The 26,629-nt window shown below is 39.7% G+C and overlaps 1 protein-coding gene and 1 non-coding gene across 2 annotated transcripts; one reads left to right on the forward strand and one right to left on the reverse strand.

Annotated features, from left to right (window-relative positions):
• Positions 1 to 1,896: 1,896 nt before the first annotated feature.
• Positions 1,897 to 1,959, reverse strand: LOC126007671 (U7 small nuclear RNA). The gene has a single exon (XR_007495172.1). It is a non-coding gene; the product is annotated as a U7 small nuclear RNA (small nuclear RNA).
• A 302-nt stretch (positions 1,960 to 2,261) lies between these two features.
• TRMT9B (tRNA methyltransferase 9B (putative)) lies at positions 2,262 to 22,771 on the forward strand. The gene is given in 7 exon segments (XM_049772435.1): positions 2,262 to 2,330; positions 2,332 to 2,391; positions 2,393 to 2,417; positions 17,447 to 17,455; positions 17,458 to 17,567; positions 17,569 to 17,620; positions 21,738 to 22,771. Coding segments are annotated over 7 exon segments (1,347 nt in total). The 3' UTR covers positions 22,760 to 22,771.
• The last annotated feature ends 3,858 nt before the right edge of the window (positions 22,772 to 26,629 follow it).

Genomic DNA, 26,629 nt, shown 5'->3' on the forward strand with positions numbered 1-26,629 from the left:
AAAAAAACAAAAAAAAAAACAAGGGAATAATTAAACTTGGAACATCAGAGACTGCTAACACCTACATTTATACCTTCCCCACTTCTACCTGATTTTCCCCTTCTTGCGCTCTCTGGAGAGGTGATGTTTGTGCCAAGAATGTCCAGGTCTTAGGAAGGAAAGCAAATATTTGCTCAGTTCAGAAGATAGAGTTCATGAAATATTATAAGGTTCTGTGATGCTGGGGAAGGATGGGGAGAAAGGATGGTGAGAAATGGTGTCAGGATATATATTAGGGTTAGATCAGAAACAGCTTTGAGCTTCTTTAAGATGCCAAAAACTAATAAGATAAGTTTTAAGTTCCTTTGAAGAAGTATAAGACAGAAAGCAACATTATTTTTAAAATATAACATCATTTAACTGAAGAAAAGCAACTGAAAACCTCTTACCCCTCTCCCCAAATAAGAACACTTACGGGGCAGAGCAGTGGCATAGGGCATCTTGCATGTGGCTGAACTAGTAGGGTCCATGGTTTGATCCCCTGGCATCCCATATGGTCCACACAGCCCACAGAGTGATTTCTGAGCACATAGCCAGGATGACCATGAGCAATCACCGGGTATGGTTCCAAAAAAAAAAAAAAAAACCACAAAAAAATTAAATTAAAATTAAATTTAAAAAATTTTTTGAAAAAAATTCAGGCAAAAACTAAGCACCATTAGAGGTCAGAGCATTAGTGCAGCAGGGAGGGCACTTGCCTTACATGACCTGGGTTCTATCCTTGGCATCCCATGTGGTCCCCCTAAGCCCACCAAGAATAATCTCTGAGTGCAGATCCAGGAGTAAGCCCTGAGTACCACTGGATGTGTCCCAAAACAAAACAAAACAAATGAAAAAAGTGAATCAAGCATCTGTGTGTGAGCATGTGATGTAAGAGGAGCCCTCAGACACTGTTGGTGGAATATCCTCTGTTTCAGCCTTCATGGGAAACAGTATGGAGGAATAGAAAATAATACAATAATTCGAGAACTTGCCTTGTATACAGCTGATCTGGATTCTATCCCAGCACTACATATGATCTCCCAAGTCCGGCTAGGAGTGAACCCTAAAGCACAGGACCAGAAATAAGTACTAAGTAAGTATGGGCAAAACAAAGCAAAACAAAAACCACCAATGAAAAGAAATGGAGACTTCTCAGAAAATTAAGAATTGTTCTTTCATTCAATCCAGTGATTTCTCTTCTTGGCATCTATCTACAAGACATTTACACTCCTACATTTATGTAGCACTGTTCACAGTTGCCAAAATCTGGAAACAACCCACATGCCCAACTGGATAAAAAAAAAAAATTGCATATATACACAACTACTCAGCTTTAAGAAAGGATGAAATCCTCCAGTTCACTACCACTTAAATGGAACTTAAAGTGCCATGATGAGCAATTTAAGTGAAAGGGAGGATAAATACCAAACATGTAGAATATAAAGAAATACAGGGAATAAAAGCTGGCCAGTGATAATAGACCCCACACACACACACAAAAAAAGAGTTGCCTATGGATCTGAGTCTCTTAAGTTTGGTGGTTGGGGAGATAGGGTAGTAGATGTGGTATGACAATACTGTATTCTCAGACATGAATGTTCATGTGAACATGAATGTTAACATGTTTATAACGGTGCTGAAATTGCTTCAACTGAAAATAAAGAACCAGGCACTTTATCTAATATAGATTTAGCAGGATATAGAGAGAAATGGTTGGAATTCAAAGACATTAAAAGGTTTAAATCAATAGGGCTTTGTAATTAAATTGGTGGTGAGCTACCTGTTATAAAATTTTAATATTTACTATAGTAGGAGATAAATTTTTATCCAAAATGAGCCATCAGCAAGTACAGTTTTTTTTTTTTTTTTTGGCGAGGGGACCTTCCGGTGGAGACCAGAAGGCCTTGCTGGACAAATTCTAAAAGAGCTGTAACACTAGCAAGTACAATTTTTTGTGTGCTTCCAAAATTAAGACCACATCTTGCACAGGGAGGTACCATGACTAGCACATCTGTCTCCAAACTATTTCCTGAAAAATTTGAAGGTAAAAGGCTCTGCATTTGTTTGTCTCTTCACAACTCTTGTGAGGTTAGGTTGAAAGTTTGTGTTCTTTACATATAAATAGCAGACCTTTTTTTGCAGTTGTAGATTCCCAGGTCTGGGGCAGCTCCCCTTGCCTTCTGCTATTTCTAGAACATACTCTGACCAGCATTCTTTGTGGGGTTCCTGCTTTCCCCAGGATGGACCAGGAAGCTGCCCAGCTGGAGAAGCAGCATGTGCATGCTGTGTATGAAAGCACTGCTCCATACCTTCAGTGACCTGCAGAGCAAGGCTTGGCCTCGTGTCCGCCAGTTCCTCCAAGAGCAGATGCCCTGGCAGCCTCATTGCTGACATAGGTAACCCATCAGCATGCCTCATGGACTGAAATCTATTCCATCTCATCTTTCCTTTTCAGTTTCATTTTTCTTCCAACCCTAAGTCTGAGATTGTGCTCTTTCCATGTAGCACTTAGACTCTACATTATAGCAGTATAAGCATCTTCTAATCAAATAAGATGAAGAAAACTTCCTCAGATCCACATTAAATAATCAGTCTTATCAGGACCTTTGTACATACCTTCCAACAAAACTGACCTGATAGGACAGATAAGCAGCAGGAGTAATCATTGCTTTTGAAATTGACCTAGTGAGTCTTGGAGACATCTACATGTAAAAATACCACATTTTGTTTTTCTGCTTTACAGAAAAGCCAATTATGGGTTTATAAAAAAAAAAAAATCCTAAGGGGCCTGGAGTGATGGCACCCGCGGTAAGGGGTTTGCCTTGCATATGGCTGACCCCACAGTTCCATATGGTCCCCCCAGACAGGAGCTATTTCTGAGCACCTAGCCAGGAGTAATCCCTGAGCATCACTGAGTGTGGCCCAAAAACCAAAAAAAAAAAAAAAAAAAAAAAAAAAACCCAACCCCTAAGTATGTAGCTTGTCAGTAGAGCACTTGCCTCACAAGTGTGATGCTCTGGGTTCAATCCCTAGTATTGAAAAAAAATTCTTTACTCTCTTTTTTCTTTTATTTATTTTGTTTTGTTTGTCTGTTTGGGGCCACACCTGGCAGTATTTGGGATGTACTGCTGGCCCTGCATTCAGGGGTCACTCCTTGCAAGTTCAGGGAACTTTATGGGGTGCTGGAGACTAAACCTAGGTCTGCTGCATGCTAAGCAAGTATCCATTATATTATCATTCTGGGCCCTCTACATCTGTAACTTCTTAATTCCAGACATCCTCACCCTTAACTTAATATTTACTAATATTATTATAGAGCCTACCTCTTTTAATTAGATCCTAGATACTTTTGTGTGGGAGGGGATAATGTGGTGGTATTGTCAAAAATGTGGTGGTATAGTCATACAATAAAGTTTCTAAAATGAAATTTAGAGGAGTAAATACAACTAAATTATTTTGAAATTTTTAATATTCTCCAGGCTGGAGCGATAGCACAGTGGTAGGGCCTTTGCCTTGCAATACAGCTGATCCAGGACTGACCCTCTGGTTCAATTCCTGGCATCCTATATGGTCCCCCAAGCCAGGAGATATTTCTGAGCACATAGCCAGGAGTAACCCCCTGAGTGTCAACCGGGTGTGGTTCAAAAACCGAAAAAAAATTTTTTTAATATTCTCAAAGGCCCTTTTGGTTTTTTTGGGGGGGTCCCACATCCAGCACTACCCATGGGATTAACTCCCAGTTCTATATTTAGAAATGCACCCCCTGGCAGTTGCTTGGGTGATCCTATGGTATGCCAGAGTTGAAACCCAGGTCAGCTGAGAGCAAGATAATTGCCCCTGCTCACTATAACATCTCTCTCGCCCCTCACAGATCTTTTGACCAATATGTGTGAAATAAACAAAAGCCTGGAATCATGAAGTATAGTTGCTTGTTTTTATCCTAAGTACATACATTCTACACTCATTTCCGTTACAGATTAAGTTAGTGAGCATTGAGTCATTGCCCCAAGGAAAAAACATCAGAATAAGTATCCCATGAGCTTCTGATGACAACATTATGACAACTGATCAGTACCTAACTAGTTCCTTTGTCAACAGTTCCCTTATTTTATATTGTTGATTAATTGATTCTAACTTCATGGCCCACACACTGCAAATCAGACCTGAACAAAAACTAATTAACACACCATTTGCCCACATTGTGGCCTACTTTTGCTAAGGAAGACAGCATTCCCACTCTGTGCTTGGTGATGACTTCAAATAGTGAAACCAACCAGAAGCACAAAAATGCAAACAAAAAACAAATCAGGCATTAAATAGACTGCCTACAGAACATGTGTTGACAGCTTGAGAGCAGAATGAAGGAGGCTGGTCACATGGGTCTCAGGCCAGTCAAAGCTGTCACTGTCCCATGGACACACTCTCAGTGGATGATCAATTACCTGCAGCCAGGACTGTGAGTGTCAAACATAGCAATTGACCATGCCAATATGGAACCTGTCTGCAATGAAATTCAACTGTGCTGATTTTTTTTAATACTCTATTGCCAGGAGGGAGTAGGGGATAGCCTTCTGTGCTGAAAAGTGACCCTGATGGTGCTCAGAGGATCGTATGTGGTGCTGAAAATTCAAACTAGAGTCAGCAACAAGAAAAATAAGCATTTTACTTCCTGTACTATCTCTGACCCTGTGTGTTGATAGATATAGATAGGTAGATAGGTAAGTTGGTGGGTGAATGGGTGGGTGGATGGATGAATGGATGGATGGACAGGTGGACAGGCAGGTAGGTAGATAGACAGACAGACAGGCAGGAAGACTGATATTTTTTAGCTTGGGGGGCCATACCTAGTGGTGCTCAGTGATAACTCCTGTCTCTGCACTCAAGAATCATATGGAATATTGGGATGGTACCCAGTGTGCAAAGCAAGCACTGCACTGTCTCTTCAGGCCTATAGAGTGGCATTTAACCATAAAAAGTATCTCATTGAAATTAAAGTTAAAAATGCATTATTTTAAAAAATTTAAGTAATACAAAGCAAAAATCTAAATATATATATGAAGTCAAAATACCAAGCGCTAAGTAAAAACATCTGCAGCATAACTGATAGAAAACTTGACTGTTGGTCAGAGATACTACTGTGTTTAAGGCACTTGCTACATATAGCCAACTATGATCAATTCTCAGTATAATATACTGTCTCCTGAGTACCCCCAGAGTGATGCCCAGAAAAAAAAATATATAAAATGAAGAGGAGCTGGAGAGATATTACTGTGGGTAGGGTGCTTGCTGTGAATATAGCCAACTCAGGTATAATCCCCAGTACACTGCCAGGAGTGATCTCTGAACTCACAGCCAGGAAGGAGTAAGCTCTAAGCATAGATAAGTGTGCCCCTAAAGCTAAAGAAGATGAAGAAAAATAAATCTGGACTTTATTTGAGGATGGTGTGTGTGTTGTGTGTGTGTGTTGTGGTGTGTGTGTGTGTTTGGTGTGTTGTGATGTGTGTAGAGGAGGGTTTGGCCTTACATGCTGCCCACTCCAGGGGGCTCATTCCTGTGCTTGGGAATCATTCCTGGCAGTGCTCAGGGACTTATATATGGTGCCAATGATTGAACCTGAGTTAGCTGCATGTAAATAAGTGCCATAACCTTTATAAATATCTTAAAGATCCTGATTTCTAATCTACAAAGCATTTTTCAAAAGCTAAAATAAAAGGCCTAAACAACTAAAAAGAAAAAGGATGAAGAATATGATCAAATAGAGGATGAATATAATTAAGCAGAAGATGAATATTAATTGTTTAAATTTTTCTTTTTCTTTTTGATTTCTTTAAAAGAGGCCACATCTGGTTGTGCTTAAAGCTTGTTCCTGCCTTGTGCCCAGGGATTAGTTCTGGCAGTCTCAGGGGACCATATGGAGAATCAGGAATTGAACTGGGTCAGCAGAATGGCCCTACTTAAAAATTTTTGATAGATATTTTCCTTATTTGTCATGCCAGATATATTTTGCTAAACCTGGGCTAGAGCAATAGTACAAAAAGGTAGAGCAATTGCCTTTCAAGCAGCTGACCTAAGATCAATCACAGCACTTCTAGGAATGATTCCTGAAAGTAGAACAGGAGTAAGCCCTGAGTATCAATGGATGTAATCCAAAAACTAAACAAGTTAACCCTGTACCACCAATCATGTATCACATATGGTCTCCTAAATATTGCCCAGGAGTTATCCCCTGATCACAAGCTAAGAATAAGCCCTGAGCACAGCCAGAAGTGGCATAAAAGCAAACAAAAATTACAGAGATAAGAAATACATAGAGGTAGTCGCAATATGTAAGTACCCATAGAGAATTTCTCTAGAACATTTCACTATTTCAGTGGTAGGACTAAAAATTTTGGAACCTAAATGATATAACCTCATGCCTCTTTCCAATTAGGAGCAAATGAATAGGAATTATAAACTAAGTGAAAATTACTTTTTTGGTGACTCAAAGGCAGCTGAAAAAGCATAGTAGACTTTGGAAATAATGTAATCCTGTGCAGTTATGGAGAAACCTTTACCTGTTGGGGATGCTTAACTAAAAACATATGGTACATGAAGGCTATTCTATGGTTTGGTCCTGGTTACTGGGTTACTTTAAAAGCAAGAGACCATGTCATATAGGTGAAGTAGAGGACGACATGCTAAATGAAGTTAGTCTGGACTGGAGAGATAGCACAGCAGTAAGGCATTTGTCTTGAATGCAGATGACCTGGGACCGACCTGGGTTTGATTCCAGGCAACACATTATGGTCCCTCAGTAGCCTGCCAGGAGCGATTACGCATGCAGAGCCATGCGTAAATCCTGAGTGCTGCCAGGTGTGACCCACAAAGAAACAAACAAACAAAAAATGAAGTTAGTCAGGAGAAGTGGGACAAGTGCAGAATGACCTCTCTCATATGTGGAATATAAGAAGCATAGTAAAGGGATAACAGATAGCCAATGGCAAAGACCCCAAGACTCATTCTATAGAACTGAGTCTAACAAGGGGGAAAGTGTGGTGGGGATGGAAGGGAAACTTCAGATATTGGTGGAGGGACATTGTCATGGATTGATGCTAAAAAACTGTATCCCTGACTCTCTGTCACTGACAGTATTATAAATGTGATGCCTAAAATAAATAGTAAGGAGAAAAAACAATGCCTAGATTCTTTTGAAGCAGGTTACCTTTTGACCAAATATCAGAGCTAACAGTCCTATAATAGGATTAAAGCGCTCAGTGATTATAATAAAATGTTTTAAAATTCACTGAGATTCCCCTTTGCCTATAACTCTCCTTGTATTTATTCCCAGTTTCTGGTGGCTCATACTTATTTGCTAGTCACTATCTAATTATAATTTCTCCACCAGAACTCATAAACATTTAGTATTTCTAACGTGTATATACACTATGCTTGCAGAATAAAACATATTCTTCTCATAATCAGCCTCAAAGAAATCTCTGAAAAATAGGGAAAAATGAGTTTCTTTCTCATTTTTCCTCCAGAGGAAAAGAGAATTCTCTCTTCAGATAAGATTCTTGCAAGGACTTTTACTTTAAAAAAATATATAGTTGTGGAGCTGGAGAGATAGCATGGAGGTAAGGCATTTGCCTTTCATGCAGAAGGATGGTGGTTTGAATCCCGGCATCCCCATATGGTACCCTGTGCCTGCCAGGGAGCCAGGAGTTAACCCCTGAGCAGTGCCGGGTGTGACCCAAAAACAAGCAAACAAACAATATATGTGTGTGTGTGTATAATGTGTGTATATATACTATATGTATATATATATATAGTTGTGGGGCCACAGAGATAGCACCAGCCAATTTGTCTTGCAAGCAGCCAACCCAGGACCTAAGGTGGTTGGTTTGAATCCCGGCATTCCATAAGGTCCCTCGTTGCCTTGCCAGGAGCTACGTTCTGAGCAGATAGCAGGAGATAGAAATTCTGAGCATCGCCAGGTGTGGCCCAAAAACCAAAAAACAAACAAACAAAAAAAGTAGTTGTGAGGCCGAAGAGATCGCACAATGGTAGAGTGTTTGCTTTGCATGCAGCTGACCCAGGACTGAAGATGGTTTGAATCCCAGAATCCCATATGGTGCCCTGAGCCTGCCTAGGAAAATTTTTGAGCACAGAGCCAGGAGTAACCCCCTGAGTGCTGCCGGGTGTGACCCCAAAACAAAACAAAACAAAATTATAGTTGTGGGACCAAAGAGATAACATAACAGTAGGGGCTTTTGCCTTGCACATGTCCAACCCCCAGACAAAACCCAGGTTCAATTCCTGACATCCCCATGTGGTCCCCCTAGCATGCCAGGAGAGATATCTGAGTGCAGAGCTAGGAGTAACCCCTGAGCAATGCTGGGTGTGACCCAAAAAGCAAAAAATACAAAAACAAAAACAAAACAAAAACAAAACAAAAAAAATGTAGCGTTGCAAACAAATCTCAGATATAAGCATTCTAATTCATGATTTTTTTCAAATGCTTGCTTATTTTTGTTAAAATATTTTTTAAGTTAAGATAATTCTATGTATCTCCACTTTCTCATAGTTTGGTGTGTTGAAAACAGGGAGGGCTTTAAGCATGCAGGACACTCCAAACATCAGTATTGCTGCTCCAGTGCCATGAAGTTAATCATTTAATGAGGTTTTTCAAAGAGCAGGATTGCTGTGTACTGTGAGCTTGCCATGGTATCAATAAATGGCCTGATTTATTTCTTGTACATTTAAGAAATGTGGTGACTGGCTTGGCAGTAACCCTGATTTCCTCATTAGGATAAAATCTTCCCCCTCTCCAGTATTTCTGTGTATGCACTTAAGAAATGGGTAATTAGCATCATAGTTGGGAGTTCACTACTATCCTTATGCCTATTAGAAATGAATGTGGGATAAACAGAGCGTTCCAGAGGCACTAAAAACATTACAGGAGATTTGAAACGTCTTCATTTTCTCCTTGCTACCAGATGCTCTCCTACACAGTTCCCTTCTAGCTCTAATAGCTCTTGAGCCCTGTTTTGTTAGGATTTTGGAGTCATTTTTCCTTTCATTTCTCTACATGCTTCTGAGCCAATTTCTAAAAGGCCACATTAGTTTTCAAGCTTATTTCTTTAAAAGTGTACCATCATTTTTTAAATGCTCAGTTTCAATTTTAGAATACTTTTGTAAATACATTTTTCCCTTGATTACTCACAAATATTGGATACTTTCACTCTAAGCATTACCTAGGCACAACCACTCTGCAATCTAAAATATTTCTAATGCCCTAGTCATACACACTTGAAAACATTATATTGGAAGTATTTTTTTTTTTTTTTGGTTTTGGGGCCACACTCAGTGGTGCTCAGTGGTTTCACCTGGCTCTGTACTCAGAAATCAATTCCTGCTAGGCTTGGTGGTACCATGTGGGATGCCCCAGGTCAAACCAAGGTCAGCTGTGTGCAAGGCAAAAATGCTCTATTCACTATGATATTGTTCCAGCCTCTGGAAGGATTTTCTACCACATATATTCTCCTGTCTCATCTGATATCAGAGAACATTATGCTTTTTAATATCTCATATGATTTTGAACAATACCCAGTAAGGTAAAGTTATGAAAGAGTATCGTGACATAGTTCAGATATGGGAAACTGATCTTTATTGGTTTTGGAGCCCCTTCAGCTTGTGCGCAGGGTGTACTCCTGGCTCTGCACTCAGCGATCACTTCTTTGCAGAGCTCAGGGAATCATATCTGGGGCCAGGGATTGAATCTGCAATGCAAGCACCTTCACAAACTGTATTAACCTCTCTAGACCCTAACTAGTATTGCCTTGTTTGTTTGGAAAGGTCTAGACTCTGCAGTACTCAGGGATTAATGCCAGGCTCTGCACTCAGGGAATCTCTCTTGGTAAGTACTCCAGCAGCCATAATGGGATGCTGGGGATTTAATCTAAGTCTACTGCATGCAAGAGAAGATCCTACCAACTGTACTACCTCTCTAGCCTCCCCTCTACTAATCAATTTTGAATAGCTTATATAGGGTTTTTAGAAAAGTATCAGACAGGAAAACCTGTAGGTAAAAAATACCAGCACTAGTAATATTTTTATGATCATTATTTTAAAAGAGGTATTAGATAATGTGACTTTTGAAGTACATAAGAGTTATGAGAAAGAGTGACATGTTCAAGACTATACTAAAATATACAAATACTGAGCTTGAGAGATAATATAAAGATTAAGGCACTGCCTTTGCATGCAGTTGACCCCTGGCATCACTTGGTTCCCCCCAAACTACTGCCAGGATTCAGTAGCCATTGAGTATTGCTAGGTGTAGGTCCCAAAACCCTCAATATAAAAACAAATAAAGATAAAAACATGCTTACAGTAGAAAAATGCTTAACAGAGAAAAAACAACAATTATCCTGTAACATAGAAACAAACCATAAAGTATAAGGGTGTGATGGTTTCTTAAGAGACTGTGTAGGCGGGAGAGATACCAGGTTCAATTTCTAACATACCCATATATTCCCCCCCTGAGCACCACCAGGCGTCATTCCTTAATTGCAGAGCCAGAAGTAAGCCCTCGAGCATCATTGGGTATGATGCTCAAAATAACCCAAGAGACTGTGCACTCTTCCTGATTAGTCAAGGAACTCGCTTTCCCTGCAACCAGCATGTTCTGGTTGTACTAGCTGTCATGATCTTATGGACAGTTAAATTCCTCTATTTAATAAGTAGTATCAAATTTGGTGTTTTAATTATAAACATTACTAAAGTTGAAATAACCTATTATTTAACCCTTCATTTTTTGTGGATAAAATAATTTTTTTTACTTTATTTAAAGAAAATGCATCACAGAGTTGACCATAATACATTTGTTTCTAGAGTAAGTCAAAGCAAAAATATTTTTTTTTTATTTTTTTTTTTAATTTTTTTTTTATTTAACACCTTGATTACATACATGATTGTGTTTGGGTTTCAGTCATAAAAGGAACACCCACCCATCACCAGTGCAAACATATCCCATCACCCAAGTCCCAAATCACCCTCCTCCCCCACCCAACCCCCGCCTGTACCCTAAACAGGCTCTACATTTCCCTCATACATTATCAATATTAGGACAGTTCAAAATGTAGTTATTTCTCTAACTAAACTCATCACGCTTTGTGGTGAGCCTTCCTGAGGTGAGCTGGAACTTCCAGCTCTTTTCTCTTTTGTGTCTGCAAATTATTATTACAAGGGTCCTTTCATTTTTCTTAAAACCCATAGATGAGTGAGACCATTCTGCGTTTTTCTCTCTCTCTCTCTGACCTTATTTTCACTTCAGCATAATAGATTCCATGTACATCCATGTATAGGAAAATCTTCATGACTTCATCTCTCCTGACAGCTGCATAATATTCCATTGTGTATATGTTACCACAGTTTCTTTAGCCATTCATCTGTTGAAGGGCATCTTGGTTGTTTCCAGAAGTCTTGCTATGGTAAATAGAGCTGCAATGAATATAGGTGTAAGGAAGGGGTTTTTGTATTGTATTTTTGTGTTCCTAGGGGTATATTCCTAGGAGTGGTATAGCCTGGATCGTATGGGAGCTTCGATTTCCAGTTTTTGGAGAATCTCCATATCGCTTTCCATAAAGGTTGAACTAGACAGCATTCCCACCAGCAGTGGATAAGAGTTCCCTTTCTCTCCACATCCCCGCCAACACTGTTTATTCTCATTCTTGTGATGTGTGCCATTCTCTGGGGTGTGAGGTGGTTATCTCATCGTTGTTTTGATTTGCATCTCCCTGATGATTAGTGATGTGGAACATTTTTTCATGTGTCTTTTGGCATCGCGTATTTCTTCTTTGTCAAAGTGTCTGTTATTTTCTTCTCCCCATTTTTTTGATGGGGTTAGATGTTTTTTTTTTGTAAAGTTCTGTCAGTGCCTTGTATATTTTGGAGAATAGCCCCTTATCTGATGGGTATTGGGTGAATAGTTTCTCCCACTCAGTGGGTTGGCTCTTGTATCCTGGGCACCTATTTCCTTTTGAGGTGCTGACAGAAGCTTCTCAGCTTAATATTATTCCCATCTGTTAATCTCTGCTTTCACTTGCTTGGAGAGTGCAGTTTCTCCTTGAAGATGCCTGTAATTGTCCTGTAGTGTTTTGCCTATGTGCTGTTCTATATATCTTATGGTTTTTGGGGCTGAATCGAGGTCTTTAATCCATTTGGATTTTACCTTATGCTACATGATGTTAGCTGGGGGTCTAAGTTTAATTTTTTGCAAGTGGCTATCCAATTTGTGCCAACAACCACTGTTGAAGAGGCTTTCCCTGCTCCATTTAGGATTTCTGCTCCTTTATCAAAAATTATGATGGTTGTATCTCTGGGGAACATTTTCTGAGTATTCAAGCCTATTCCACTGATCTGAGGACCTATCCTTATTCCAATACCATGCTGTTTTGATAACTGTTGCTTTGTAGTACGAGTTTAAAGTTGGGAAAAGTAATTCCTCCCATATTTCTTTTTCCCAATGATTGCTTTAGCTATTCGAGGGTGTTTATTGTTCCAAATGAATTTCAAAAGTGTCTGATCCACTTCTTTGAAGAATGTCATGGGTATCTTTAGAGGGATGGCATTAAATCTGTATAATGCCTTGGGGAGTATTGACATTTTGATGATGTTAATCCTGCCAATCCGGTGAGCAGGGTATATGTGTGTTCCCATTTCCGTGGTGTCCTCTCTTATTTCTTGGAGCAGAGTTTTATAGTTTACTTTGTATAGGTCCTTTCACATATTTAGTCAAGTTGATTCCAAGATATTTGAGTTTGTGTGGTACTATTGTGAATGGGGTTGTTTTCTTAATGTCCATTTCTTTCTTTATATACTGTTGGTGTATAGAAAGGCCATTGATTTTTGTGTGTTATTTTGTAGCCTGCCACCTTGCTATATGATGTCATATTGTTTCTAGAAGCTTTTGTTGATAGAGTCTTTAGGGGTTTTCTAAGTAGAGTATCATGTCATCTGCAAACAGTGAGAGCTTGACTTCTTCTTTTCGCTATCTGGATCTCCTTGATATCCTTTTCTTGCCTAATCGCTATAGCAAGTACTTCCAGTGCTATGTTGAATAGGAGTGGTGAGAGAGGACAGCCTTGTCTTGTGCCAGAATTTAGAGGGGAAGGGCTTTCAGTTTTTTCTCCATTGGAGGATAATATTTGCCACTGGCTTGTGGTAGATGGCCTTCTACTATATTGAGAAAGGTTCCCTCCATTCCCATCTTGCTAGAGATTTTGATCAAGAATGGGTGTTGGACCTTATCAAATGCTTTCTCTGCATCTATTGATATGATCATGTGGTTTTTATTTTTCTTGTTATTGATGTTGTGTATTATGTTGAGTAGATGTACGGATGTTAAACCAGCCTTGCATTCCTGGGATGAAACCTACTTGATCGTAGTGGATGATCTTCTTAATGAGGCATTTGAATCCTATTTGGCCAGGATTTTGTTGAGGATCTTTTGCATCTGCATTCATCAGTGATATTGGTCTGTATTTTTCTTTTTTGGTAGCGTCTCTGTCTGGTTTTGGTATCAAGGTGATGTTGGCTTCATAAAAGCTATTTGGTAGTGTTTCTGTTTGTTCAATTTCATGAAAGAGTCTTGCCAAGTTTGGCAGTAGTTCCTCTTGGAAAAGTTTGATAGAATTCATTAGTGAATCCATCTGGCCCTGGCTTTTGTTTTTCGGCAGACATTTGATTACTGTTTTAATTTCATCAATGGTGATGGGGGTGTTTAGATATGCTACATCCTCTTCCTTCAACCGTGGAAGATTATAAGAGTCCAAGAATTTATCCATTTCTTCCGAGTTCTCATTTTTACGTGGCGTAGAGTTTTTCAAAGTAGTTTCTGATTACCCTTTGAATATCTGTCATATCAGTAGTGATCTCTCCTTTTTCATTCCCTGATACGAGTTATCAAGTTTCTCTCTCTCTCTTTCTTTGTTAGGTTTGCCAGTGGTCTATCAATCTTGTTTATTTTTTCAAAGAAACCAACTTCTGCTTTCGTTGATCTTTCGGATTGTTTTTTGAGTTTCCACTTCGTTTGATTTCTGCTCTCAGCTTTGTTATTTCCTTCTGTCTTCCTGTTCTTGGGTCCTTTTGTTGAGCATTTTCTAGTTCTATTAGCTGTGTCATTAAGCCTACTCAGGTAAGCTCCTTCTTCCTTCCTGATGTGTGCTTGCATAAGCTATAAATTTTCCTCTCAGTACTGCTTTTGCTTGTTGTTCCCCATAAGTTCTGAGAGTTTGTGTCCTTTATTGTCATTTGTTTCCAGGAACCTTTTTATTTCCTCCTTGATTTCATCTCGGGACCCACTGGTTATTGAGCATGAGGCTGTTTAACTTCCAGGTGTTAAAGTGTTTCTTCTGAGTCCCCTTTGGAGTTCACAAATAATTTCAGAGCCTTGTGGGTCAGCGAGGTAATTTAGTCCTGCAAAAATTCAATCCTCTTGATCTTATGGTGGTATGTTTTATGTGCCAGCATGTATCTATCCTGGAGAATGTCCCATGTACATTGGAGAAGAATGTGGTATCCAGGTTTCTGGGGATGGAGTGTCCTATATATATCCACTAGGCCTCTTTCTTCCATTTCTCTCCTCAGGTCTAGTATATTCTTGTTGGGTTTCAGTCTGGTTGACCTGTTCCAGTGTTGACAAAGCCATGTTAAGGTCCCCCACAATTATTGTGTTGTTGTTGATATTATTTTTTCAGATTTGTCAACAGTTGTATTAAATATTTTGCTGGCCCCTCATTCGGTGCATATATGTTTAGGAGAGTGAATTCTTCCTGTCTACGTACCCCTTGATTAATATAAAATGTCCGTCTTGGTCCCTCTACAACCTTCCTGAGTATAAAGTTTGCATTATCTGATATTAGTATGGCCACTCCAGCTTTTTTATGGGTGTTGTTTGCTTGGATAACTTTTCTCCAGCCTTTTTATTTTGAGTCTATGTTTGTTCTGACTATTTCAGGTGCGTTTCTTGTAGGCAGCAGAAGGTTGATTGATTGAGTTTTTTGATCATTTAGCCACTCTGTGTCTCTTAACTGGTGCATTTAGTCCATTGACGTTGAGAGAAAGAATTGTCCTGGGATTTAACGCCATCTTTATTTCAAAATTTTGGTGTGTCTTTTGGGTAGTCATGTCTTAGATTAGGTCTTTCAGTTTTTCTCTAAGACTGGTTTTGTGTCTATGAAGTTTATGAGCCTGCTGTTTTTTGTCTGTGAAACCATGTATTCTTCCATCAAGCCGAAAGTGAGCTTTTGCTGGGTATAGTATTCTGGGTGAAGCATTCATTTCATTCCAGTCTTGTCACAATATCCCACCACTGCTTTCTGGGCATTGAGCGTTTCTTGGTGACAGGTCTGCTGTAAATCTCAGGGAAGCTTGCTTTTGAACATGATTTCCCCTTTTGATCTTGCTGTTTTCAGAATTCTGTCTCTATCTGTGGGATTTGTCATTGTGACTAGGATGTGTCTTGGGGTGGTTTTTCTGGGTCTCTTTTGGTTGGTACTCTTCGGCATGCAGGATTTGATCACATATATTCTTTAGCTCTGGAAGTTTCTCTTTAATGATGTTCTTGACCATTGATTCTTCCTGGAAATTTTCTTCCTGGGTCTCTGGGACTTCCAATGATTCTTAAGTTGTTTCTGTTGATCTTATCATAAACTTCTATTTTCGTCTGTTCCCATTCTTTGACTAATTTTTTCCATTGTCTGCTCATTTGCTTTAAGTTTTTTGTCCAATCTCTCCTGCTGTATGGAATTGTTATGTATCTCATCTTCCACAGCACCAAGTCTATTCTCAGCTTCTGATACCCTGTCCCAGAGCTTATCCATTTTGTCATTCACTTCGTTTACTGAGTTTTTCAGGCCTGTTAGTTGACATGTTATTTCAGTTTGGAGTTTTGTCATTTCTGCCTTCATATTTTCTTGGTTCTTATTAGTGTTCTGTTCAACTCGATCCATGGTTTCTTGGAGTCTGTTGAGCACCTTCCATATTGCTAGTCTAAAGTCCTTATCTGAGAGGTTGATTAGTTGTTCAGTCATTATCTGGTCCTCAGAATTGTCATCTTCATTCTCTATGTCTGATGCTGGCCTGCGCTGTTTCCCCATTGTCACATTTGTATTGTGGTTTTTCTACGTGTTGTAGTGGTATTCATTGTCTATATGATGTAGGCAGCACACTCCTCTGGCTCCTCCCTTTCTGGATGGGCTGACTTGCCTCTAAGGGAGGGGATTCCTCCGTGGATGAAGCCTCACACTGGGTCAAATCTTAGGCCTCGAGCATTGCAAACAGAGAAGACAGTCCAGAGAGAAATGTTTGCTTCTGTTATATACGCGCGTTCTTAGTGTGATTTTTCCTTCTTGTTGCAATGGAGTTCTTTCCTTAGAAAGAGTGCACGGCCGCGTAGCGAAGCGGAGCGGGCCGTGCTCCCTATGAGCCTCTTTTTGCCCCACTCGCAGAGTTTCACGCAAGAGGACAGTAGACAGACATAGACAGGTCACACTCACAGTCTTTCACAGCTGAGCCCCACTGGGGCCGTTGTACTTTCGCGATTTTCCCCCACCTGTGTCACACACAGGGAGCCAGCTTTTGCCTGCAAAAAATATTTTTAAAATAAATAAAGAAAAAGATGAAGAACAAAGTTTTTAAAATTAAAAAGAAAGAAAAAAATAAAAAAGTACAGTAGCAAGCACAATTTTGTATCTCCAATGAAGTCAATTAACAAAATGTCAGAAGGTTTAGTAATTTCTTGTTATTAGCTGTGCATTCTGTTAAATTGGTGTGTTCCTAAAGTTTGGTCAAATTGATGTCTCTGAAGTCAATTATAGAGTGCCAATGAGGCAGAGCTTTTGGGAAAACAGTGATTTTAGGTGATGTAGGCAGCACCCTCTCCCTCTAAGATGGCCAGCTTTCTGCCTGCAAGGGCTGGTGTACCCATTGATTTTTCATGGCTCTGTTTACATTTTGTTCAAGAATGAGTGAGTCTTTCAAACTGGCGGGTTTCCAGCATGGCGACTGTATTTATGGGCATGAATATGGCTGCCAGGCTTCACGAGAAGAAGGACCAAACAGTGGGGAGGGTTCTGCCACTTGTTCCAGAAAGCCCTGATGATGATCAACCCCCAAACCAGTTTGTGGTCAGATGGGTGTTCCCAAAAGGGAATTGAAGAGGGGCCATGAGGTGAGGGCCATTGGGAGTATAAAGATTATGTAGCTTCACTTCTTTTCCCTTCTCTATATTAAAATATAGCAGTGATACTCTGAAAGTCTATCTTTTTTTTTTTTGTTACATACCCTACCATATTTTAATCTATCTTCGTAGTTCATATAAACAAAATAGCTAGTGTCCACTTCAGGAGCACATTTAACACCATTTTCTCCCTTTCCCTTGTAGGTTGTGGAACTGAAAGTATCTTAAAGTGAACAGCCAGGTCCACAGTCTGGGCTGTGACTACTGTGGTCCATTGGTAGAGATTGCCCGGAATAGAGGATGTGAAGTCATGGTATGTGACAACCTTAAATCTCCCCATTTAGGGATCAGGGCTCGATGCCATCATCTCCATAGGAGGTAAGGCAGCCCAGCCACATACTTAGTTCCATCACCCATTGCAAGAATAATGCTACATGATTAAGGCTAATCTCACAACTCAACATTATTCTTCATAGAAAGTGTTATTTGATTTATTTTATCTTTTTATTAAAGTAGTTTAATCTGTTGATCGAACTAATACCAAATGTACTTAAGATGGTACATATGATTATTCTAATTCATTAAACCTTCAAAGTACAACTGGATTCATTTTGATGACTCATACCAATGTTTTTAACATTTAACATTTAAGTAAGAAAGTTATTTGAAGAAATTCATGCATTGAATATAGTTCTCTATTATATTAAGTGGAGTCAATTTCTTCCAATGTGGAATAGACCAAGATCATTAAAAGTCCTATTACCATTGGTAGATCACAGGGTACCTTTTATTAACAGGATATTGTGGGACTAATGTCCTGAGTGTTACCTAGAATAGCAGTCACTAGGAAAGACAGTTTCTCCCACCACTGCATGCTTCACTCTGCTCTCTAACTGTGAGATTTTTCCTCATAGTTTTCCAGCAAATGTGTCCACAAAATACTAAAAGTGCTCAAAATAATATCCAATCCCAAATCCCAGCCTCAAACACATATTCCTGAAGCCTACAATCTTAGTCATAGTTCTTTGAAGTATAAAATCACAAAGCAAATTATTAGTTACAATTTAAAAATTGAGCTAGGGTCGAAGTGATAGTACATCCTGATCACCCTGTAAAATACCCAGAACCACCTATGTTTCCTTAAGTACCACTAGTGGTCACTCCTGAGGAATAGCTCTTAAGAATCTGCAGGTGTGGCCTAAAAATAGATAATAAAACAAAATAAAAATAAATCTACTAGAAAGGCCAGGTAGCTAGCATAGGGATTAGAATATATGCCTAGCATGTTTCTGACCCCTGCTTAATTCCCTGCATCACATGCCATTCCCCATTCTCAGTAATTCTGAGAATTACTGGGTATAGCCCTAGAAACCTCCAAACACCACCAGTTGGCCTTGGTAGTCCCTGGCACCACAGAGCCCAAGCAACATTACATCTTGGACCTGAGCCTTCTGCCATCTGGCCCAGTTGGCAGAGATTGACTAGCATAGCCTATAGGTGCCCAGAGCACCATGGGAGCTGACCCTCCATCCCCCAATTAATCTAGGTCATAAATACAGCTCAATAGGCTGGAGCATATGTTTTGACCACAGGAGGCCTGGGTTCAATCTCTGGCACTACATGGTCTCCTGAGCAGTGCCAGGAGCAGAGCCAAGCATAGAACCTGGATAACCACTGAGCATACCAGGTATGCACCCCAGGTTAATCTATTTGAATATTCCAAACCTTGTCAAAGCAAAAGGATCCTATTTAAAACTGATTAAGCAGGTAAAAAATACTTAGAATAACTGAAATTCTTTTTTAACATTAGTTGAGGACTATGTACCTGTGAGGTGCACAGGCCTGGGTGTCATAATACAGTATTAGGTGGAACCAGCAGGACACTACTGTCAGAGAAACCTGCTCTATGACAGTCCCCATTTTTTTGCACTGGAAACTAAGTTTATTTTGATTGTAAACATAAAAGGACAAATTCTGGTTAAGCCTAGCAATTCTCTGCAGTGCTTGGCATCTTTAGTGGAAATATTGTGTCTGGATGCTTATTCCACTTACCGAACTTCTTGGAAATTAGAGCAATGTTAAATAAGTGTAGAGTTCACTTTTTTGATTGATTGTCTTAGTCTGAGAACCTTAACGTGTGGCTACCTGGAGTTGTACCATGTTATTGGGGGATACTAACTAGCTTTGCTACTATGGTAAAATGCCCATGTGAAACATTTGGGAACAGGAGTTCATTCCTTCTCTTCTTCTAGTGTAACTCACACCTGCCCAAAGAGAAAACAGAAACCCTCTCCAACCCAGAGCATCACTTGGGAGCCCCACAAATTAACTAGGGCTGGGATGAAGGCAAAGGGCTAGAGCACAAGCTTTGTATGCCGGAGCCCTGGGTTCAATTTCTACTCACCCTGAACATTTTAGGAAGTGATGCCCAAAGCACCAAACTGCCAGATTATCCCAAACCTCTGAAAAAAAAATTAAGTAATTTTAAATAAATTATCATATAATACTTCTTTAAGAAATGAATGAACATAAAGTTGTACTTCATGTGAAACTCAGAATACTAAAATATCAAAGATCTATGTATCCAAAGATAGATTAAAAAGACCAGAGTAATAGCACAGCTTCTAGGACAATTGCCTTGCATGCAGTTAACCGGGATTTAATCCCCAATACCCCAAATGACCCCCAGAGCTAGACAGGAATGATTGCTGTGCACAGAGACAAAAGTAAGCCATGTACATGACTGGGTGTGGTGCAAAAAACAAAATAAAGTAAATACAAACTGTTTAGAGGTTAAAGAAATAGTACAGCAAGGAGGGCACTTGCCTTGCACAAGGCCAACCTAAGTTTGATTCCCAGCATCCCATATAGTATCCTGAGTAAAGACAGGTGATCTTCAAGTACAGAACCAGGAGTGAGCATTAAATATTTCTGGGCCCGGAGAGATAGCACAGTGGCGTTTGCCTTGCCAGGAGCTATTTCTAAGCAGATAGCCAGGAGTAACCCCTGAGCACCGCCGGGTGTGGGCCAAAAACCAAAAAAAAAAAAAAAAAAAAAATTCAGAGTGGGGCCAAAGATAGCATGGAGGTAAGGCATTTGCCTTGCATGCAAAAGGTCGGTGGTTCAAATCCCGGCATCCCATATGGTCCCCTGAGCCTGCCAGGAGCGATTTCTAAGCATAGAGCCAGGAGTAACCCCTGAGGGCTGCCCGGGTGTGACCCAAAAAACAAAAACAAAAACAAAAAATATTTCAGAGTGTGACCCAAAAGCAAAAAAAAAGAGACCATGAAATTGAAGGGGTACTACACTTAGCAATGCTCAGTCATTACTCCTAGTTCTGCATTCAGGGATCACATCTGGTGGTGCTTGGGGTCCATATGGGTGCCAGGGATCAAACCCAGGTCTGCAACACACCCACTGTACTATCACATTAGCATTAGCCCCAAGATCCTATAAATTTATAAAAATAAGCCTAAAGTTTTCTGGATAAAACAATCCTGTTTTATTCATTTCTACTGAGGGACTGGAAGTAATATGAAGACCTAAAAATTGAGTGTTTTTTTTAAATGACTCATAAGCACTTTATATATAATATTCACAGTCCTACAATTATAAATAACATTTGTGTTTGGCCAAGAGCATTATCTAAACAGAAAATCACACTGATCTCTACTTCTGTTTGATTTATTAATTTTATTAATGCTCATTACCACTGCTAATCTTTTCATGCTTTGAAAGTACTAACTACTGGGGCAAGAAAGAGGATAGAGTTCAAAGCACTTGCATTATAGGTAGCCAACCCTTGTTCTATCTCTTGGACCCCACAGTACTCCCAAGTACCTCTAAAAGTGTGACCCAAAATACCACCCAGTAAAAAAATACTAACCATTAAAGTGATTGTTTTACATAATTCCACTTGGAAATATTTACTGAGTTAGTTCTTTCTTGTAAATTAGATTCTTAATGTTATCCTCCTGGTTAACAAAATTCAAAAGACTGGTGTACTGGGTGAGCCTTATTATTCATCCCAGGTGGTTTTTCCTAGGTGTTTTGTTTTGTTTTAAATAGACCTAGAAGCTTTCAGTCAAATAATGGCCAAAGTCTGAAATGTTCAGGAGTCAGGGAGAAAACTCAGTGTTAGGGGGTTATGCACAGTGTCTGGACAAATAGTTCAGATTCCAGCACCACAGGCCCCCCAACAAGCATCTCTAGACATAGCCCTGGAGACCTCTGAGCACTATTTAGAAGTCCTCACACACACTACTGCAAAAAAATATTTTTTTTTTAAGTACAGTAACCAAAGTTAAATTTCATGTTTCCCTCTCCTAAAGTTTGTGTTATTTCTTCTACTTGCCTTGCCCCTTCAAACAGCATTATTGTTGTATAATATATAGCAGTTCTAATCTGCAGATACAAATATCTAAATGTGTGATGATGTCTGTATGTATGCCTGCATATATAGACATACATTGCAATTTGATTCCTTCTCTTTCAGTTATACATCATTTCTCTACAAAACAAAGGAGAATCAGAGCAATCAAAGAAATGGCTCGAGTCTTAGTTCCTGGAGGTCAGTTAATGATCTATGTTTGGGCCATGGAACAAAAGAACCGGCACTTTGAGAAGCAGGATGTTTTAGTCCCCTGGAACAGGGCCTTGTGTTCCCAGCTCCTCTCAGAGCCCAGCCATTCCATGGAAGAGCAACGGCCCCCACACACACAGAGACACCAGCCCTGCCCTCGACCCTGCAGTCACAGAAGCTGTGCTGTCGGCTCTAAAGAGCGATGGGATGCAAAACGGTCCCACAGTATGGACAGCGAGCCTGTTGGAGCTGCAAACTGTTGTGCCATAGTTTCAAAGAAAGGCGTGCAAGAGAATGGATTCTATAACACACTGGGGAAATCTTTTCGCTCCTGGTTTTCCTCCCGATCTTTAGATGAGTCAACGCTGAGGAAGCAAATTGAAAGAGTGAGACCCTGGAAAACCACAGAAGGTTGGGCCAGTAACACCATCTCAATCCAGCCATCTCGACAAGCGAGTCTAGACTCGGACCACTCAGAGCTGTTAGCCATTAGGGGAACAACAGATGAGGATGTGTTTGTGGAAACGTCTTCAAAACAGTTGGAGTGGTTGAGAGCACCAGCCACCAAGAAGCAGCTTAATGGAGACCATCAAGATGTCAAGAGAAATGGAGATGGGAATATTTTGCAAAGCAGCGACTCATGTGGGGCATGCATAAAGGCTGAAGGAAACCATGTGACTAGTAAAATACGAAGAAGGATTTCCACTTCTGATTCTATAGACTCCAACCCAGATGATTCCATTTCCATCAAAGAGCAACAGCCTGATATTCTGGAGGCCACAGCCTTCATGCGCTACTACCACGTATTCCGGGAGGGTGAGCTCTGTGACCTGCTGAAGGAGCATGTGTCAGAGCTCCGTATACTGAGCTCAGGAAATGATCATGGCAACTGGTGCATTGTGGCCGAGAAAAGAGGAAAACAAAACTGCGATTAACCAGGCCATTTTAGAAATGCAGGACATCCCACATACCAAACTCAGTTCATTTAAATGTGCCAGAAAAGTATTTGAGCTAATCAGTGAATGACCGCACACTCAATACTCATGTGTACTTTGTATATTATTCTAGATGATCCTTAAAAGAGATATTTTCACATCATGTTAGCAGAACTGTAAATGAAACATTTTTTAAGAATAATTTATATTTTCTGAACACAGAGCCAGGAGTAACCCCTGAGTACCTCTGGGTGTGGCCCCAAAATTAAATAAACACTTATAATAGAATATTTTGCTCTTCATCAACTGAATACAAGAATTCTATGCTTCCAAATATGTTTTGTTTATCAGTATTTAGCTCTGTGTTGATAACCTCTCTTTGGATTCAGCATATAAAAAGTACTCGAAGAACTAAATAGTGAAGGTCAAAGCAATACTACAGTGGGCAGCTGCTTACTGTGCACACTCTGATCCCTGGCTCTCATATGGTCCCCAGAGGCTGCCAGGAGTGAATCCTAAGTGCAGAGCCAGGAGTAAACCCTGAGCACTGTTGGCTGTGGCCCAAAAATTTAAAAAAAAAATTAAAGGAACTAACTACTGTAAATAGCCCCAATTATTTAAAAATCCTTGCTCATCTTTAAATGATCTTCAAAGGAAAACACAGTCATAAGTGAGTTTAAACAGACACAGGCTATTTGTCAGTGCTTTGTCTGCCTTAACTCAATCATAGATTTTATTGAGCTCTCTAATTTGAAAATGCAGACTTCGTTATTAGTACTGGAGCCAGCCTGGTCTTTTTTATCTCCTGTACATGAACACTGTTGTAGAGTCCCTCGCCTCAAGTAGGTGAGCCTGTGGGGAGATTGCTGGAAGGTCCTTCAGTACAGATGTAGAGATTCCTCACTAGCTCATTCAAAGAATTCCAGGCTCATACTCAAAAGGTTTAGGGGAATGTCCATTTCCAGGAACAAGGCTACAATCAAATAATGTTATAATAACAACCAAGCATGTGACCTCCTTATATTTCTTTGTAAAGTATTACTAGAGTAGGGGGCCAGAGTGATAGCACATTGGTGAGGCATTTGCCTTGCACGCAGCCAACACAGGACAGACTCCGGTTCAGATCCCAGCATCCCATATGGTCCCCCAAGCCTGCCAGGAGCAACTTCTGAGTACAGAGCCAGTAGTAACTCCTGAGCACTGCCAGGTGTGACCCAAAAACAACAACAACAACAAAAAGTATTATAGTACTAGAGTAATAAAATAAGACCAACATACCATAGTGACTAATATTTTATATCTTAAACAATAACATAGATTCGATCCTCCTGTCTTAACACATATCACTTTACAGAATAATATACAGTGTCTGACTCTAGTTTGATTTTCTCTGCCCTTCCAAATTCTAGTTGTCTGTAAGTCCTTTGTAGTTTAACTGACCATCAGTCAAATGAGCAAAAAATTAGAGGAAATCCAGAAAGAAAGTAATATATATAACTCAGTTCAGAAAACTCCTATACACTATGAGTTATTAAAAAATAGAGTAAGCTCTGATGCTTTGTTGTTTTAAATAAATGAACTTGGGCTAAAGAGATATTATAGTAGGTAGGGTACTTACACTACATATATATTGTCTACTGAGAATGGCCAATAGTGATCTCCGAGCAGAAAGCTAGGAATAAGCCCTGAGTATGGCCCAAAATACAATAAATATGTGTGCATAAACAGAGAGTCTATAGTGATTGGATTTAACAGGGTTAAATTCAGGTTTAAGAGGGTTGCCTTCCAAATGAGATGAGTGTGAAAGAGGAGAGAGAGAGAGAGAGAGAGAGAGAGAGAGAGAGAGAGAGAGAGAGAGAGAGAGAGAGAGAGAGAGAGAGAGAGAACAAACAGGGCTAAGTTGCTTGAATGCAACTAACCTAGTTCAACCCTAGCACCAAATTCTCCTTCATTACTGTGGGAGCAACCCTTGAGCACAGAGCCATGAGTATCCTTGGAAACGATGTCTGCCCACACCCTCAAAAAATATATAAGCTTTGGGAAGGAGGAAGAAGTAGCTGAAGAGGAATAACCATGTCTGTAGTCTGAGAACAATTAGGGCAGACTTGAGCTTTCCTCTATCACCTGGAAAATGTCTTCTAGATAACATTTCTAAATGTGAGATTTTTTTTTGGTCTGTTTTCAGGGCACATCTTTATTCTTGGGAACAACTCCAGATCTTTGTTGGGGATCACTCAGCCAATACTTTGGAGGCAAGGCTGTGCCAGGATCAAATTCAGGCCTCCTGCACACAAAGTATATGTCAGCCAATCAAGCTGACCCTAATATTTATTATTTTATGTGTAATTCTCATGTTTTAATTTAAGAAAAATTTAAGGGCCAAAGAAAGCGAGATAACTTCTTAGGCTTGAGCACCTGCTTGTTATAAAGGAGGCCTAGGTCCAATCCCTGACACCATACTGTCCTCTAGCATCATCAAGAGTGAGTGACCTGAGGCCGGGCGGTGGCGCTAGAGGTAAGGTGCCTGCCTTGCCTGCGCTAGCCTAGGACGGGCCGCGGTTCGATCCCCCGGTGTCCCATATGGTCCCCCAAGCCAGGAGTGACTTCTGAGCGCATAGCCAGGAGTAACCCCTGAGCGTCACCGGGTGTGGCCCAAAAACCAAAAAAAAAAAAAAAAAAAAAAGTGAGTGACCCCCTGAGCACCCAGCCAGGACTAGCCCATAAGCAATGCCAAATTATGCCCCCCCCCCCAAAATAAAAAAAATATGTTTTTAAATAAAAATAAATTATATTTTTATTAAAAATAAAATTATATTTAAAAACAGATCATATTTTATTTTTATTTTATCCATAACATGTTTTCTATTTTATGAATGAAGAAGTTGAAGGCTATTCAGGTTTTTATTAATTCCATTTATATATTGAACTCTGCTATGTACCAGATAAATATCTGGCAATGAATATCAGGTGTTCAGCATATACACAAAATTATTAGAACTAGTTGACCTAATGGCAAACTATAACATTTTACATATTCTATTTGTACCACTTACCACATTATACTGTTTGGTTAAATCAGACAACCAATATGCAAAACCCAAGAGTTAGAGAACCACAAAGTATATTAGAATATTTAAGGCGTAGCCTCAAGAAAATTGGGACTGAGGTTTTTCACTTAACCAAGATAGCCCTCATATTGGCATCCTCTAGCACACATTTCAGAAAGCAACATGGCCACTGAAATCAAAAGCAAACTCCTTAGGATGGCTATCAGGCCCTTCAGAAATTGGCTCCATTATTTCTCAACCTTACTGCCTACAACTACACCTGTTCTGAAATCTGCTGTTTCAAGCAAAGCTCTTCATGATAAAATATTCATATCAAAGATCAATCACATATTCTAGAAACTTTAGTTTCAAATACCATTATTTTAATCCTTGCTGAAGAAAAATTCATAAAGCCAGATTTCACTCCATTAATGCAGAAGGCATATGAGATAAGTTTTGTTATTATATATAATATATTATATTTATTATATTTTATAAAGGGTTGTTAGGGACTCATCCAACACATTGGAAAACTGCTGGAGAGAAAAAGAATGTCCAAATCAGAATGTTGAATCTATCTCATCCCATCCTTAATAAACATGATGATTATTGATTTGATATCATAAACTCTATATCTGCCACCTCAGTTAACAAAACTGGGGCTGGAGAGAGAGTATAGGAGTTAAGGTGCTTGCCTTTTATACACTGGCCCCAGTTTAATCCTTGACAACTCATATGGCCCCCCAGCATATCCCCCAGCACTGAGCAAAAACCCTTACCCCCTAAAAATTATCTTCAAGACTAGAATAGTTTGGCCAAAAGA

Source organism: Suncus etruscus, chromosome 4 (assembly GCF_024139225.1).
Source record: "Suncus etruscus isolate mSunEtr1 chromosome 4, mSunEtr1.pri.cur, whole genome shotgun sequence".
Classification (NCBI taxonomy): Eukaryota; Metazoa; Chordata; class Mammalia; order Eulipotyphla; family Soricidae; genus Suncus; species Suncus etruscus.